The sequence below is a fragment of the Kwoniella pini genome, chromosome 4, assembly GCF_000512605.2.
Source record: "Kwoniella pini CBS 10737 chromosome 4, complete sequence".
NCBI lineage: Eukaryota > Fungi > Basidiomycota > Tremellomycetes > Tremellales > Cryptococcaceae > Kwoniella > Kwoniella pini.
The window spans coordinates 881390-897564 of NC_091719.1; the positions used below are offsets into that span (position 1 = coordinate 881390).

At 40.0% G+C, this 16175-nt stretch overlaps 6 protein-coding genes across 6 annotated transcripts; 3 read left to right on the forward strand and 3 right to left on the reverse strand.

Moving 5' to 3' along the window:
- Nucleotides 1-441: 441 nt before the first annotated feature.
- Nucleotides 442-2138, forward strand: I206_103343 (isocitrate lyase; the record flags this gene model as incomplete). Its single annotated transcript, XM_070202728.1, has 5 exons — nt 442-700; nt 756-826; nt 881-1218; nt 1279-1805; nt 1864-2138. 5 exons carry the CDS (start codon nt 442-444, stop codon nt 2136-2138), a joined length of 1470 nt encoding a protein of 489 aa, XP_070058829.1.
- Nucleotides 2139-2530: 392 nt separating this feature from the next.
- Nucleotides 2531-4870, forward strand: I206_103344 (uncharacterized protein; the record flags this gene model as incomplete). The annotated part of the gene is made up of 6 exons (XM_019153419.1): nt 2531-2711; nt 2798-3124; nt 3216-3378; nt 3444-3682; nt 3761-4213; nt 4278-4870. The coding sequence occupies 6 exons, from the start codon at nt 2531-2533 to the stop codon at nt 4868-4870; spliced, it is 1956 nt and encodes a 651-aa protein (XP_019013580.1).
- Nucleotides 4871-5061: 191 nt separating this feature from the next.
- Nucleotides 5062-7027, reverse strand: I206_103345 (uncharacterized protein; the record flags this gene model as incomplete). The annotated part of the gene is made up of 5 exons (XM_019153418.1): nt 5062-5229; nt 5287-5414; nt 5480-5873; nt 5940-6809; nt 6869-7027. 5 exons carry the CDS (start codon nt 7025-7027, stop codon nt 5062-5064), a joined length of 1719 nt encoding a protein of 572 aa, XP_019013579.1.
- A 351-nt stretch (nt 7028-7378) lies between these two features.
- I206_103346 (uncharacterized protein) lies at nt 7379-9096 on the reverse strand (the record flags this gene model as incomplete). The annotated part of the gene is made up of 6 exons (XM_070202729.1): nt 7379-7594; nt 7653-7937; nt 7998-8291; nt 8357-8623; nt 8683-8928; nt 8974-9096. The coding sequence occupies 6 exons, from the start codon at nt 9094-9096 to the stop codon at nt 7379-7381; spliced, it is 1431 nt and encodes a 476-aa protein (XP_070058830.1).
- A 1055-nt stretch (nt 9097-10151) lies between these two features.
- Nucleotides 10152-13843, forward strand: I206_103347 (uncharacterized protein; the record flags this gene model as incomplete). The annotated part of the gene is made up of 4 exons (XM_070202730.1): nt 10152-10507; nt 10571-10766; nt 10817-10917; nt 10972-13843. 4 exons carry the CDS (start codon nt 10152-10154, stop codon nt 13841-13843), a joined length of 3525 nt encoding a protein of 1174 aa, XP_070058831.1.
- Nucleotides 13844-14645: 802 nt separating this feature from the next.
- I206_103348 (uncharacterized protein) lies at nt 14646-16088 on the reverse strand (the record flags this gene model as incomplete). Its single annotated transcript, XM_019153415.1, has 6 exons — nt 14646-15305; nt 15368-15428; nt 15471-15544; nt 15599-15724; nt 15787-15872; nt 15926-16088. 6 exons carry the CDS (start codon nt 16086-16088, stop codon nt 14646-14648), a joined length of 1170 nt encoding a protein of 389 aa, XP_019013576.1.
- Nucleotides 16089-16175: the final 87 nt, after the last annotated feature.

Below are 16175 nucleotides of genomic sequence, written 5' to 3' on the forward strand. Positions count from 1 at the left end.
TACACGCACTGAGGCTTAATGGACTCCTGTTAGCTTTAAGTGTTTCTTGAGCTTTACGGGTATGTGCTGTTCCGCGTTCTCAGGCAAACCAACTCTGGGTTATGATCGTATCACACTTCGGCCACACCATGCTTCGGCTGATCCCTCGTGGTTCTGAATGTGCCGAATCTCTCCTTCTACCCTGCCCGACACTCGTTTAAGCTAATGAGTACTCTAGTATGGAAATTTCAACGTCCACAATTAGTGGTTTTTCCCTTCCCCGCTCCAAGCTATCGGAATAAGCCGCGCTTACTGTCATAGCCGTTCATATTATTAGCTTCTTAATTAAACTTAAACAATCTACGTCAGCAAAGTCCGTTACGTGAACATTGGATCTTTCATGATTGCATATAAGTGTTTTCGAATTTGCATAATCAGAACTACTTAACACAAGAAACCAGCATGGCATCGGAGTATTGGCTTGCTCCTTCATCGATTGAGCAATGGTGGTCCTCACCTTCTCAGAAGGATATCAAAAGACCTTACTCAACTGATACGGTAGCTTCACTTCGGGATGTCTTCCCGGAAAATCACCATTCAAATGCAATGGCATTGAAATTACGAAACATTTTCGAAAAGGTACAAAATGATAAATTAGTGAATCTGACTACCAGTGTAATCGATCCTGTTACTGCTCAAGTCATGGCGGAAGTTGGATTTGGTAAGACTTTGCTGAGACTATGCTCCAACATGAGCTAATGAGTTATTGTACGAAGAAACCCTTTATGTTTCCGGTGGAATGTCTGCAAATACTGATACGGCAACAGATGACCCGGGACCTGATCTTGTAAGTATAATGGCTATATTTGACTAGATACAATTGGTACTGACGATCATATAGGCAGACTATACGTATGATACTGTACCGAAAAAAGTGACTACAATCTATCGATCACAATTACTACATTCCCGCACAGCTAGAGTGAACGGAACTGGCAAACACGATTTACCTTTATTACCCATAATCGCAGATGCCGACTCAGGTCATGGACAACATACAGCAATTATGAAATTGGTCAAATTGTTTGTACAAAGTGGAGTATCCGGATTTCATTTAGACGATTTGGTTTCAGGTGTAAAGCGACATGATGGCAAAGATGGTTTATCTAGTGTGATAGTACCTTCAAATGAATACCTAAAAAGATTAGTGGCGGCAAAATTACAATTGGATATCATGGGGCGGGTCAACCTTTCTATTCTGAAGAAGCTGACTATGATTCGCTGATATGCTATCAATAGCTCAGAAGTTGTGTTGATAGCTCGAACGGATGCCGAGACAGCTACACACATTACTTCTACCATTGATCATAGGGATAGACCTTTCATATTAGGTGCAACAGTCGAATTACCCCATCACTACATACATGCAGAGGGGAATTCGGGTAAAGACGAATGGAAGAGAGAAGCAAAATTATCAACATTAGATGAGGCCTTCAAGAATTCAAATCCTGACTTGTACGACAATTTCAGTAATCAGACGAAGGATCTGAACGTTTCCGAAGCTTTATCAGCAGCTAGAAAGCTGGATCCATCGTTCTATTGGAATTATGAAAGTCCCAGGACATCTGAAGGATGGTATGCCTATAAAGGAGGAGTGGAAGCTGCAATCAGTAGAGCCACTTTCGCGGCTAACATATCAGATATGGTTTGGGCTTGTGCTCATTTCTACAATTCCGATGTGGCGGAACGATTCTCTAAAGGAGTTCAAAATGTTCATCCTGGTAAATGGATGGCTTATAATATCACAGGTGGCTTCCCCCAAGATGGTAAATATTTCCAGATGTAATTTGCATGGCTGAATACTGAACGACTAATACATAATAGGCTCAGCAGACAACGAAATCAAGACGATACCGTCAAAATTAGCATCACTAGGCTATGTATGGCTTTTCCTTCCTATCGGCGGATTAACAGCTGTTGGACTAGGTTCTAAATTGGCCATGAGAGCTATCAAAGATGAAGGTCTATACGGATATCTGTCACAGGTCTCTAGACCAGCTGCTGCTCATCACGCAGATGGCACTAGTCCGGAATGGTGGTGGAAAATTATGGGTAAGTTGGCTGACGATGCCGCTGATGCTATCGGACAAGGTTCATAGATGTTAGAATACGCAAGATAGAATATATATATAGACTTTTATTCTCAATGCAACAACCTGAATCTAATGTACAATTGTCAAAACCATCTCATTCAACGTCACACCTTAAACCCCTCCAGGCACTGAAAACATGCATTCTCTAACGTGTCTTCGAAGTGCTGTCCTTTATGACTAAGTCACTTCCTATGTTCGTAGATCCTTTCAGGATACTCTGTCACCGAAAGTCGTTTATCAACAAGTCTAAACGTTCACTCAAGTCAAGTATCCATTCTTTAATGAACTATCAACTCAGTAATACTTAACTTCACAACCTCTTCTTGGCACTCACCGCTCTTCGTTGATGATCATCAATAGTAAACACAACTTCCCTTCGAAAATCCTACGATACGATAATGCAAGTCTATGATCCTAATCGATGGATTCAACCGGGGTCTTGGGGACCACAACCTTCCAATCCATGGTCAAGTGCAAGTACAGCAACCTCCTCTGTTTCCGACTACTTGAAGAGACTGAGAGACAGCTTTCGAAGTGGTACTGCTAATACACTACAAAGTGCAGCTAATAGTATAATGCGTGAGTGCCCTTTTTGTGTTAGTATTCAACATAAGGCTTCTTACTTTGCGAGCTGATATTATACTTTGCCCTTATATCCAATGTAGCTTCATCAAATTCAACAACCAGTACTTTTCCTACTACGAGTACAGGTGGACCGCCACCTCCTTACTCTGCTATTCCCGTTTCCGGTCAACAATCAATCGCTCCTACAAATACTACCACCACTACTTCCACTAACGGTCCACCAAAAACCGAGAATGAAGGTTTCAAATATGGAAAAATAGTTGAACCAGATGGCAAAACGAAATGGGAGTTAAACATTGACGCTCAAAAAGCAGGTATTAACAATATGAAGATTGGTGAAACTGTTACTACTGTTTGTACTGATAATAGTGGTCAACCAGCTTTTACAGTAGCTATTAGTAAAAATGGTAAATCAACATCGCATGATAACCGGGTTTCACCTAATGACCGTTAACACGAATTTAAATTTATATGCTGATTATGATTGTTTGGTCTCAGAATCTGGCGTGACTACCTATGATGTTTCTCGAGGTGGTGTCACTCCCAGCGCGCAAAGTGGATTCACAAATGGTCCAACGCAAAGTGCATTACCTACAAGTGGCACTAACATTACGGGAACTGGACCGAGCCCTTTGATACCTAGGAAAGAACGCATGCCAAGGTGTGTTTATTTCGTTCGAAGGAACATCAATGATGATTTTACTGATTGTATTATGTGTGTGATAGCTTTGTCGATTTTTTAAGAGAAGACGGTCCACAATATAATTTATATGGTCAACTTTCAGGTGATTGGTCAAAATATCCTGAAGATACAGTCGAATCATCTTCAATAGGTTATGATCAAAATACAAGACAATCAATTAATTATGCAGATTGGTTATGGAAAAATGGTGGAAAGAATGAAACTGCTTTCAATGATACTAGAAAAGAATTAGAAAATACAACTAATTTCTTTCAAAATAGATGTAAGTTAAAAATAAAAAAACCTTTCTCCTTGATTTGATTTAATGCTTATATAAATGTATTAATGATTTAAATACTAGATCATGATACGGATTGGAATTATAATCGAATGACAGGTGAAGGTAAAAATACATTATTAAATAGAAAACAAGCACGTAATATTGCAAGACAATTTTTAGAAGAATCTTCAAATGATCCATGGTCTTCTGATATTAATTGGCAATTATCAAAATTCAATCAAATTGATCAAGTTGTAGCTAATACTACACTTTCTAATCAATCTATAACAATTTCTCATAGTAATTTACCAACAAATGAAAATGGTTTAGGATCAGCTTCAAGTTTATCATATGATGGATCTGATTTAGGTGAATGGATTAAAAAACAAGTTGGAGAACCTTTAATTAGAGATCCTTCTAGATTTGGTCCAGATGGAAGGCCTGCTCCTTTAGGTTATTCAGAAGATCAAGTTCAATTTATGAAAGATACTTTTAATAGAGTACAAACTTATGGTGAAGAAATCTGTTCAGAAGGTAGGTTATGAATCGCAACTATAAAAAATTTAATTGCTAAACTTTTGTTTTTCTTTTTTGTTAGCTGGTTGTGATGCTGAAGATACTTCTAATCTATCTTCACAAATTGGTTCACTCTTGGTTGAAGATATGTATCAAAATAATATGGAAAAACCAAATAATGAACAAAAAGATTATGCACTTAGATATTTATTAAAATATGGTAAAGTTATGAAAAGTTTACCTAAAGAATTACAAGAAACTTATAGAAGTTTATCAACTGGAAGAATTTCGTTAGATGATTTATCTTCATTACCAAATACCACAACTACAGATAGTAACAATGGAAGTGTACCTACTAATTCGACTACAAATGATGAATTAAGAAATGGTTTCAATAATTGGTTAGATTCGAGACAACAACAACCTACATCAACCAATGATTCATATGGAATTCCTTCGACTATGCAGACCGGGCATGGAATAAACCCGAATGGACAAGGTATAGGTACAGATAAAAGAAGTGCAATGAAAGGAAGTAGAAATAAGTCGGTTAGCTTCAATCCCCAAGTTGGTGCAGTAAGTGTGCCCAGAGATCAGATAGGTAGAAAAGATGTTTACAATCAACAGCCGGGTGATATGGGTCAGTCAGATTGGGGCTCGCCTGTTATAAATTAACGACAGTTATCATGAATAGACTAGTCAAACATGATTGTAATGCTCTATTCTGTTCGTATATTCATCATACCTTATATACATTCATCGTGATTGAAAGACCGAGCACTGAATACAAACCGATTCTATATAAACTATAAAAGACAAGAGAATGAATGGCCTTTTCTACACATACTTGATTCCGTTGAGATAGCTTAGTTCAACTTAAAAAACTTATCAAGTACTTTAGCGAAAGTCTCAACAGCTCGATAAGTTTCCTCGTATGTGGCGATAGAGAAAGATAATCTAAAGTATCCATATCCTTTACCGCCGATGGCATGTTCGCCTCCTCCATCGAAGTACCATCCTGGGGCGAATAGAACCTATTTTGCATAGTTCGATCAGTGGAAGGTACACAACAACATACAGGACTGACGCACGAGGTTATCAGCTAATTGAGTCCATAACCTTTGTACCAAAACATGTGTAGCATCTTCTCCCTTTCGAGTGAGTTCGACGTAATCTGGATGTTCACTTATGTGTACTCCCAAGAATACGAACATACCAGCTAAACAGCGCCACAATATCAGCTTTGCCATGGGATGCAATGTACGAGGAAGCTGAGTCACTCACCCGTAGGAGGAGTGAACGTAACCAAACCAGGGCCGTTCAATCCCTTCTTCTCATCCCACTTGTTTTTAGGTTGTTTGGAATAACAAGTAATAGTTTTCGATCCATTAGGGAATAAATCTTGTACGTGAGCTTGATCCCATTCCAAATGGAAAGTATCTTGGAAAGCATCACAAATCCAAGTTTTTCTCATATTATAAGTGGCTTTAACACCTCTAAGCCATCTGATATAACCATCGAAACCCCATTTTTGGATTGATGAAACGGTTAAAGCGGTAGCAAATCCACTTGCAGCTTGAGTAGAAACTTCTGAAATTCTAGTTAATCGTTCAATAAACAATGGATTAGCAGTGAACCATCCTAATCTAGAACCAGGTGCAGATGTCTTTGAGAAAGTCTATGAATTCGATCAGAACATACATTAGCACTTTTGCAGTGAATTTAGAAGTTCGCTGTCACTCACATCTAATCTAACGACTCGACCATCGGTATCGAAGTAAAGGTAAGATGGTGGAAGAGCTTTAATGAAAGCCTCATTCCCTTCTTTACCCTCTTTCTTCTCGGCCTCAGCATTTCGTTGAGCTAGTATTGATTTATCGGATTTACTTCCTTTAGGTGTCCATTCACCTGTATACAAGCAGTAATAAGGTTCATCCTCAACGATAATAATATCATATTTAGCAAAGATATCATATAATTTCTTTTTTCTTTCAGCTTCCATAGTTGCTCCAGTTGGGTTTTGACCGGTAGGAACCGTATAAACTACTTTAGGTCTTTTTCTACCATCACGAGCTTTTTCATCCCATTCACTTAAAACTTTTTCTAGATGTTCAGGTGATATTCCTTCTTTATCCATTTTGATAGGTACAGATTGAATATCATAAGGTAAGAAAGCATTTACAGCTGAAGGGTATGTCCATTCTTCTACTAAGACTGTATCTCCTTTTTCGAATAACAATTGAACGATCTTGTTCCATCCATCTGTATTTCCATTATTGATCAAGACGTCCCAATCGGCGTAAGCGGGTTTGTAGATTTTTGATACGTATTCCCTGAGAAAGAGAGGTAAAGCTGGTGGACCTGTAGCAGCTTGATATTGTAATGAAGTTGATAATTGAATCGTAGTGGGATCAACGGGTTTAGGTGCCCATTTAGGGATTGAAATATTCAATGTTGGTTTGGGAGCGGAAAATAACCATGATAGTAAAGAGGATTTCTCCTTTTTGGGTACTCTTGGTGGATCAAGTGGGAAAGCATCGGGTGCTAAAATAGTGGCTGATAAGGTTTCAAATGGGAATACTTCAGGATGAGGTATACCTCCAGCCATAACAATCTAGAAATGATTATCAGTGCCAAAGCAAGATGAGCAGCAGAGGTTAGATTGTATCTCACCATTCCCGGTACATTTTGATATTTGTAAAGTTCTTTGAGAGAACTTGCCGCTCTATTCTTGGAAACTTGGTTCAAGTGATCTGTAAAATCCTTGGATTTTGGCAAAGATGCCAAAATGTCGTTTCGATATTGTGAATTGAGTTCGAAAGCCGTATCCATTTTGTATATTCTTACAATGATATATACAACGAAAAATACAATAGCAAGAAGAAAGCTGAAAGATGAAAGGTGAAAGAAAGATAGCAGGGCTGAATCAGCGATAAGAGGTTTGCCTGAGATTTATGATTTATAATGGCAAATACTTGTGAATTGACTGGCGATCGACGCATATAACCGAAAGTAGTAGTATATCGTGGATCACCCCGATTACTCGGTTTTAGCCGATAACACCATATGGTAGAATATTTCGCCATTTCTATTTATATTAATTATTAACCAGCGATACGCGATAAGGTATACATACAAATATATTAGGTTATCATGCATGGTATCGTTAGGTTCCTCTTTGTTTTATCGTTTCCTCTTCTCGCCTTTGACTATTTTCTTAGTTTGAGACTTGCTCTCCCATTCAGCTCTACCTTCACCATTCCATTGATGTTGAAGCCAAGCTTCACATTCTTCCTTAGAACCCTCAGGATGATCTAATTGCCAAACGTTCAAAGCCTGTCTGATAGTTTGAAGCAGAGGCGATGGTGATATGGAAAGCAATTGTTGCAGCTCGGTCCCCTTTGATCGAACATCAGTTACACGCAGGACATGCAGGCAGGCAGGCAGGCGGACTTACATTCAGCAATAATGGTTTATCTATGCTATCAGGTAATCCCAATTCTTCTATCTTGCTTCGGAATCGCTCATATCTCGTTACGATTCCCTCCGCATGCTCATCCCAACCACCTGTCCATTTAGGTAAAATCTCCATAACAGCTGACCATGTCAAAGATCTTTGCCAAGGTTTGACAGCGGGGTTTTGCATCCATGTACCAATTTCTGATCGTACCGTGGCTTCAGGATCAGCAAGTCTCGATGCTTCAAATACGTTGGTTACCGCGTTTTTAATCTCGGTGGATAACTACATCATCAGCCAAGGCGTTTAACAATTTTGACTCACCTTCAATCCTTCGCTGATCACTATACCGGCAGCGGGTTGATCTTTCCCTTTCCTCTTTACCGTGACGTTGTCAAAAGGTGTAGCAGCAGTTGCGAGCCATAGCATTTCATCGACGAATAATCGTTTCGAGAGGTGATGGAGTATTTGGGCGGAAGCGAAGGCTGTTTGTCTGGGTGGATTGACATCGCAGGCGAAGACATGCGGATGTAGACCTAGCAACTCTATCAGGGACATTGCTCGAAAAGGATCGTGTTGTAACATCTTGGTGACTTCTATTCCTATTCGTTCTTTCGATACCTTCGTTGCGATTGCTGCCTATTACCGATACAGAAATGACCATCAGTTGCGCTCTGCGTGCATTGCACAACTCCATAGCTTACTTTGACCTCTTCTTCCTTGATGGCTTCTATCACATGACCCTCAATTGTAAGATTGAATCTACTAGCAAATCTAATACATCTTAATATCCTTAATGGGTCATCTTGGAAAGTCTGTTTTGGCGGTAAAGGTGTACAAGCTATCTTATTATCCAAATCTGATAAACCACGTTGAGTATAATCTTCAACTTCTCTTGTATGTACATTGTAAAACAATGCATTAATTGTCAAATCTCGTCTTGAAGCATCTTCGAACGGTGTACCGGGTTTCTAAGCTTTTCGTCAGCTTTGTGAATAAGTTTAAATACTAAACCGTAAGCCGAACGTACTACTTGAGGTATCCTACTATCTGCATAAGTTTCACTTCTTAATCCTACAAAATCACACTCTAGACCTAATATTCTAGTCGTTCCTGTCTCGAGATGTTTACTTTGTTCTGGATTCGCAGCTACTTTACCCACAGAACCGGTTGCAATATCCTTTGTTTTAAGGTAATTCACGAAGTCTACTGCAAATAAATGACCAGATGGAATTGATAAAGCGATATCCAGATCATGAGAGGGTAATGACAATAGCTGTGAGGAGACATTAGTATGAAGTCATGACGCTCTTTTACTCACCTTGTCTCTGACCCATCCTCCGGCTATCCTACATTCTACAGGAGGATTCAACCTTCCAGCGAAATCATCCAGAAGACCAACGAATTTCGTCTCTACTTCGTTGAGTTGTATTTTTCTAGCCATTCGTATTGTACTATATAGTCTGGAGAATAATCTCATGAACCTTGTTATCGCGTATATAATCCATATGTATAAATTTGCAAAGTATGAGGGAATGAAAAAAAAGTTAAAATGTGGTCAATGGAAAGTGAACGACCTCCACCCAATTCGGCTCAACGAGTCAATTAGCCAGAGCGTGTGAGAAAACGCCTTTTACGCATGATTCGTCTGCTTTCGTTATTTTCTACTGACCTTTCACAAGACGAGGTTATTATTGCATGCAAAGGAAGCCGATAGTGAGATCAGTCTCAAAAGGGCGCATCCGAATGACACTTTCACTTATAAAAACAAAGACAAAAGAGCATTTTCCTTGGAAACTACGCAATCTGTCCGGCTTGGTGCTCCGAGCGTTGTATCGTGGTCTTCGTTTCATATCACCAATTCATCCTATGCATGCTGCTCATGTGATTTTCAACAGAAGGAGGACAAGCTCCTGATGTACCAAATGATGAAAGGAAGTTCATATTTGTGTTGCATATTCTGATCGTCTGAGTAGAAGATTGCCTTTTCCCATTGAGCCCGGAGGATTCAAGCTTAAGTGAAAAGGGGTCGGGCATCGTCATCAACGCGTTAATAATCATAATCATCAGTTGTCACAATCGTATTCCACCCCATGTATCCCATAATCATATCTTTCCAACTTGTATAATTGATCAACCAGTCTTACCATCTATCGCATACCTGTCTACCTGCATATAACCCCATTGTATTATCGCATACTATACGTAACACGCAACGAATGACACACGACAAACGACCTATATCATAACCTTACGTATACAGTCCGACATCAATACCTACATATCGTCACTTAGCTTAAAGTGACAATCGTGTTGACCTGACACGCCATTGCTTAAGTTTATCGCTTGAATATCTATATCGACATATAGCTGTAGCTTTGAAGAGATACAGTAGTTGACGGCGATGCAACGTATAGATTGTAAGTCTATTTTCCCAATCCTTGTTCCACAATTGAGACAGAAGGAACTCTTACGATACAAAACATTAGACCTATAAATATGTCAATACTACATCAACCTACAGCAGGGATGTCATCTCACACTGGCCAAATTGTAAAATCACCTTCACCTACATCTATCACCTCTCCTCGATTTCTTCAGCCTAGCTTACCAGATCCATCCTCTTCCTCTTTGAATCGGATTACTTCCCGATCATCCCAAAGTGCAGGCAGAATACCTTCTCCTAAACCTCCTTTTACAAATGAATCAAGACAATCAAGCTTCAAAGTTCTTTCAAGACAGAGCTCAATGAAAGATAAGCATAAGCAAGGAAATGGTCATGGTCATCCTAAGGAAGTTTCAGAAACAAGTGATGACGCAAGGTCTCCATTATCGGAGAGTGGGAGTGCGGAAGTGTAAGTAAAATCATCTTACTCATTCATTGATAGTGCGTATACCTGATACATTGAGATGTTTAGTATCGAAACACAGGCCGTCAGGGTACAGAAGGACCACGAGTCTGGAAGGTGGATGATCAATCAATATAGAGTACTCCGTGAGATAGGTCATGGAACTCATGGGAGAGTACGTCTCGGAGAAGACCTCAGTGCTCAACTATCGGTAGAAGAAGGTGGAGATCTCGGGTTAGGAATATCTCAAGGAGGACCGTTCTATGTAAGTGCGTGCGCGTCGAGAGCATAGCTGATCATGTGCAGGCCATCAAGATTGTTGATCGAAATCCTAAAAGGAAACGTCTAACTGGATTAGGCAAACAGAAAGGCATGAAGAATGGACGGGACGGTGCAAAGATGCTGAATGAATCTGAGTGAGTCATGTTTGTTGAATTTCAGCTCGGGCTTGAACTAATTGTGCATTACAGAATACGGAAAGAAATAGCCATCTTTAAGAAGGTCAATCATCCAAATGTGGTGCGGATGAAGGAAATCATAGATGATCCCGAATCAAGCAAGATCTACATGATCATGGAATGGTGCGAAAACGGAGAGATAAATTGGAAAGAAGCTGAAGGAAGCCCCGCCCTGACTGTGGGCGAAACAAGGAAGATATTCAGAGATACTCTGTTAGGTTTAGAGTATTTACATCATCAAGGAATAATACATCGGGATATCAAACCTTCCAATCTCCTTCGAGCAGCCGATAACACGGTTAAGATATCAGATTTTGGATGTTCCCATTTCTCGGAAGCTCTCAGGACCGCAGCAGCACAACCAGGACCAGACGGAGATGCCTATGTGGACGATATAGAATTAGCTAAGACTGCTGGATCACCTGCGTTCTTCGCCCCGGAAATGTGTTACTCTGGATTAGATACGGACATTTCCCAACGCAGTACATCCTCCCCACAAGCTACACCCGTCACCGAAGTCCCGTCTTTTACCCTTCGACCGCCTTCATCAATCGAAACCCGATCAAGTCCGTCAGATCCCTCAAATGTAGGTGGTAGTATACCCCTACGCCAGACGCTCAGTAACGAATCCGCCTTTCCACGCCGCCCACCCTCTGCAAGATCACATTCCTCCTCAGCGACCATCAATCGAAAAGAACGATTACCAATAACTAATGCCATTGACGTTTGGGCGCTAGGAGTCACGCTGTATTGCTTACTTTTCGGTAAAACACCTTTCGATGCCCCCAATGAATATCTCTTGATGCAGGTCATCCCGGTTCAAGATTACGTCGTTCCGCCTTTCCTGGGTAAAGACCATATGGCCACAGGCTCAGGTGGACTACCGGCTTCAGACGAAGCCAAAGATTGCTTGGATCTACTTAGAAAGCTGTTAGAAAAGGATCCAGCCAAGAGGATAACCCTCGAACAAGCCAAGAAACACCCATTCACCCTTCGAGGCGTGTCCGATCCAGCTTCGTGGCTTGCCAAAACCGACCCGCATACGCAGACTTTTGTCACCGTGTCAAGCGACGAAGTAGCAGCTGTCATCACCAAGTCAACAGGATTTAGGGATAAATTCCGCAAAGGTATCAAATCGATATCTCACAAACTCCAGCTACTCAGTGGAGCAAATCGAACGAGAAGTCGCAGTATCGGCGATTCTGATTCACCAGGAGAATCGCATTCAGCAGTTCCCAGTCATCATAGTACACCTAGGAGCTCAAAATTGTTAGGCATCGTATCGTCGAACCGCGATGTCTCACCCATGACAAGTCCTTTACCTGCACCGCCAGGCCTCTCCCGTCGACTTTCTCTGCTAGGTCAGAAACTTCTTCCTGGTGATAGTCCGCCTCAAACGCAGGGTGCATCACCTAATCTATCGGGACATACATCGCCTGAATCAGGAGGTGAGGTGCCTAATCGCACACCGTCTGTCACATCGGTACAATCTGTACCGGGAAGGAGTTTCAAGGTTAATCGACATCCCTCCACGCATCTCGTTCCTCCTGCACCCTCCACAATGGTTCCCTTGGCTGATGAAGCGCCCCGATCGCCTCGTCCCGTAGCCTCAAGCAGCTCGCTCGATAAAGTGAAGAACGCTTCGTCGGACTTGTCACCACATAGCAGTCTCCGACGAAGGGGATCTGGCGACATAGACGTTATCAACCGAGATATGGGCGGCTATCGACCTCGAACTCATAGCAACGCCTCAAGTATCAGTAGTAAATTAGCAAGATTGCTTTCGAGAAATGGAAGTCAACGCTCTCGACGTATGCCGGATAAAGAATTACTCGCCGCCTCAGATATAGAGGAATCAGGAATGACACCCTCAGCGGCGTCTAGTTCACCTGCTGATGCCTTGGGTCGGATGAGTTTAGACGATGTCCCTAGGCGACAGAGCATGGAGACTTTTGAATCCGGCTCTTACTCTTCTCAAGGTGGTAGAGTACTCGCACCTAGTCCTGAACGCGGGATGGGTACTGGGCATTGGAATTGGGACAATCGGTTACGAACGGTACCTCAACGTCGTGGATCTAATTTATCTGAACAATATATGCCAGTAGATGAACACGATGAACAAGTAGATTGGGTTGGAGCTATATCTGATGAAGATGATTACGGAGCTGAAGAATATGATCTAGACACTACAAGTGCCACGAATTCATCTTCATCAAGACCTACTGCAAGTCATGGACATGGATTGACACCTGCAGCACCTAATTTTCCGTCGACTTGGAGAAGAAATTCAAGAGAAGGTTTATTAGGTCTTACTTCAGATAATAATGTTCCACATCAAATTCAACCTGTAAATACAGCAACAGTAATAACAAGTCAACCTGTACCTGTAGCAGCTACACCTACTTTAGATCCAATTCCAGATGGTTCACCTATTCCAAGTACATCAAATTTATCTATTCCATATAGATCTTCATCATCATCTTCAAATCCTATAAATATAAATACAAATATTAATGGTGATTCATTACAACGTACACCTTCAAGAACATCTTCAAAAATTTCACAATCACCTTATAGATCTAGTTTTTCACATGAAAGAGCAAAATCTCCTTTAGGTATAAATACACCTTCTTGGTCAGGTAGAGGAGAAGAAAATTCAATTTCTTCTTCACCTAGAAGTAGTAGAAGAAATTTTATAAATAATTCAAATGGATTAAGTAGACAAACTAGTGCTTCTGTATTTGATCTTGAAGATGATGATAATGAAGAAGAAAAAGAAGAAGAAGAACAAAAAGCAGATAATGATTTCAAAGATGAAGGTTTAGCTATTTCAATAGGTAATCATAGAAGAACTAGAAAAGGTTCTATGTTAAGTAATAGGTGATTTAATATAATAAGTATATATCCAAAATATAGATTATAGATTTACTGTTATAACTTACTATTACTGTTACTGTTTGATACAATACGATATACAATAATTATTCAAATTTATGCATATACAATATTCATAATTTAATTATGTGTTGAACAAATGTAAATTCGGTGGTATACTGGTTTTCTCTAATCATATTTTTAATTTCATATCATTCAATACATTTGTCAAACAATTTAACATTATAAACAAATTATCTACGTATGGAAAATATAAAGAGAATTACATATTTACATAAATCAATCACTAAGATAATTCAAAAATCATTAGTATATTCACCCACCTTTCTTTTTTTTATTGAGTGGGTATTTTCTTTAGCTATATAAAAACAAAAATCAAAAAAGCTAATAACTATTGAAAAACGAATAAAAGTGATGAAGAGTTATTGAAAATTGTTATATACTTACGTAGCTATATAAACTATAAACGATATATACAAGTATATAAATTATAAACAATATAACTATAAAACCGATTTATCTACTATGACTACTTAAATTTACAATTACATTTATCTATTTAAATATAATATGTATTTATATTTACGTAGTATATTGTGATTTGTATAAAGTTTTATTTAAGTATTATATTGTAATTTGTATAAAGTTTATATAAGATATTTGATTACATAAAATTTGAGTTGGATGTAAGAATATCCTTAGGGGTATAAGAGACATACCAAAAAGAGAAAAACATGAAGAAATAGATGAAAACAGTAGAAAAAGCGTTAGTAAGTCTTATCGATTGTGATTTAGAAGAAACTAGAAACGTATTGGGGTAATAGTGTAGCTGCACCGACACCTAATCCGAAGATTAAAGTACCCCAAGCGATCTTTTGACCTGTTTCTCCTAAGACACCATTTTGAACTACACGTTTATTTTTCCTTACTATTCTATCTTTTGAATTAGCTACTCCACCTGAAATTTCACCTCCTTCATCTTCCTTATTTCCTCTCTTTTTACCCCTATTCTCCGTTGGTATATCTACACCTTGATCTTCTAATTCCTCTCCTACAGCGGCCCTAAGTCTGAGTTCCTTCTTCAAATCCTTGACAAGTTGTTTGGCAGATTCAATTTCAGCTTCCATATCAACAATGCTTCCTGCAGCTGCAGTAAGAGTAGTTGTAGCTTCAAGAGTAAGATGTCGATCTTCTCCTTGCTGTTCACTTTGAGAGGTACCGTTTTGCTCAACGGTCGAGCTTGAAGCTTCGCCAACAGGCGAAACGGCATCTGTTCTCTGTCTCTTTGGTGCAGGTGAAGCGGTCTCAGCAGCAGCAGTCATCGATGGTACAGGTCTTGTGGCAGCACCTTCAACTGGTGGTTGTCGACCTGCCATCTCCTCTGAAGCTGCTTGAGATCTTTGTGATTTCCGATAGGCGACATTTGGATCAGGCACAGCTCGTGCAAGGGCCTAAGAAGGGAAGAATGTTAGTTATCTCACGATTTTGACCAGATAAATTCGATTAAGCTTACAGCGATTAAATCGGCAAGATTATAAGCTGGAGCTAAATGAATAGCTAGATGTCTGCTGACCCTAGAAACGAATCAACTTGTTGTTCGAGATTCAGGAACGTACCATTGCCCAGCTAATCTGACTACATCACTGCCTCTACCGCCGTTGGTACCGCGTGTTTCGAAAGAAGATTTAACCTGGAATAAAGTCAGCTTTTTACCCTCAGTAGAAGAAGGAGTTGGGAAGCTCACCCAATCCATTTCTCGCTTCTCATCTTCGTCAGTCGCGGTAGGAAAGGCGACTTTGTACATTGTGGTAAGAGAAATAGCATTGGTATCGTATCTACGCAGTATGAAAGCGTGACTAGCAGTTCCAGGCTAACATAAGACATGTCAATTAAGAACATTTTAACACTTCCAGTTGTCAGGTTGCCACTCACTGTAGGAACTTTGATTCGGCCCACGACAATCTCTTTACTTTCTCTAACAATGGTTTGGAACTTAACGATCTTTATATCATCGGTTACTACTTGTCGCGTGTTAGTTCTGTTTCGAAAGATAATTCGGCAAACCGCTTACAGTTGGTCAGTAAAGGGTTTCTATGCTCTTCAGGTAATCGTGGTCGGTTTTCAGTATGAGGGAGCGGTGTTAAGTCGTATTGATTATCAGCTGAGTATGGTGGTGGAGGGACGGATGTGCTGAAGGCAGCGACATCATCTTGTTGTGCATTGTTGGTGGTCATTCTTGGTATTATGATATCTCTGGTTTATTCGTTAATCATGCGTGTATATGCTATGGAAGATCGAAGATAGATGAAGAATTCAGATAG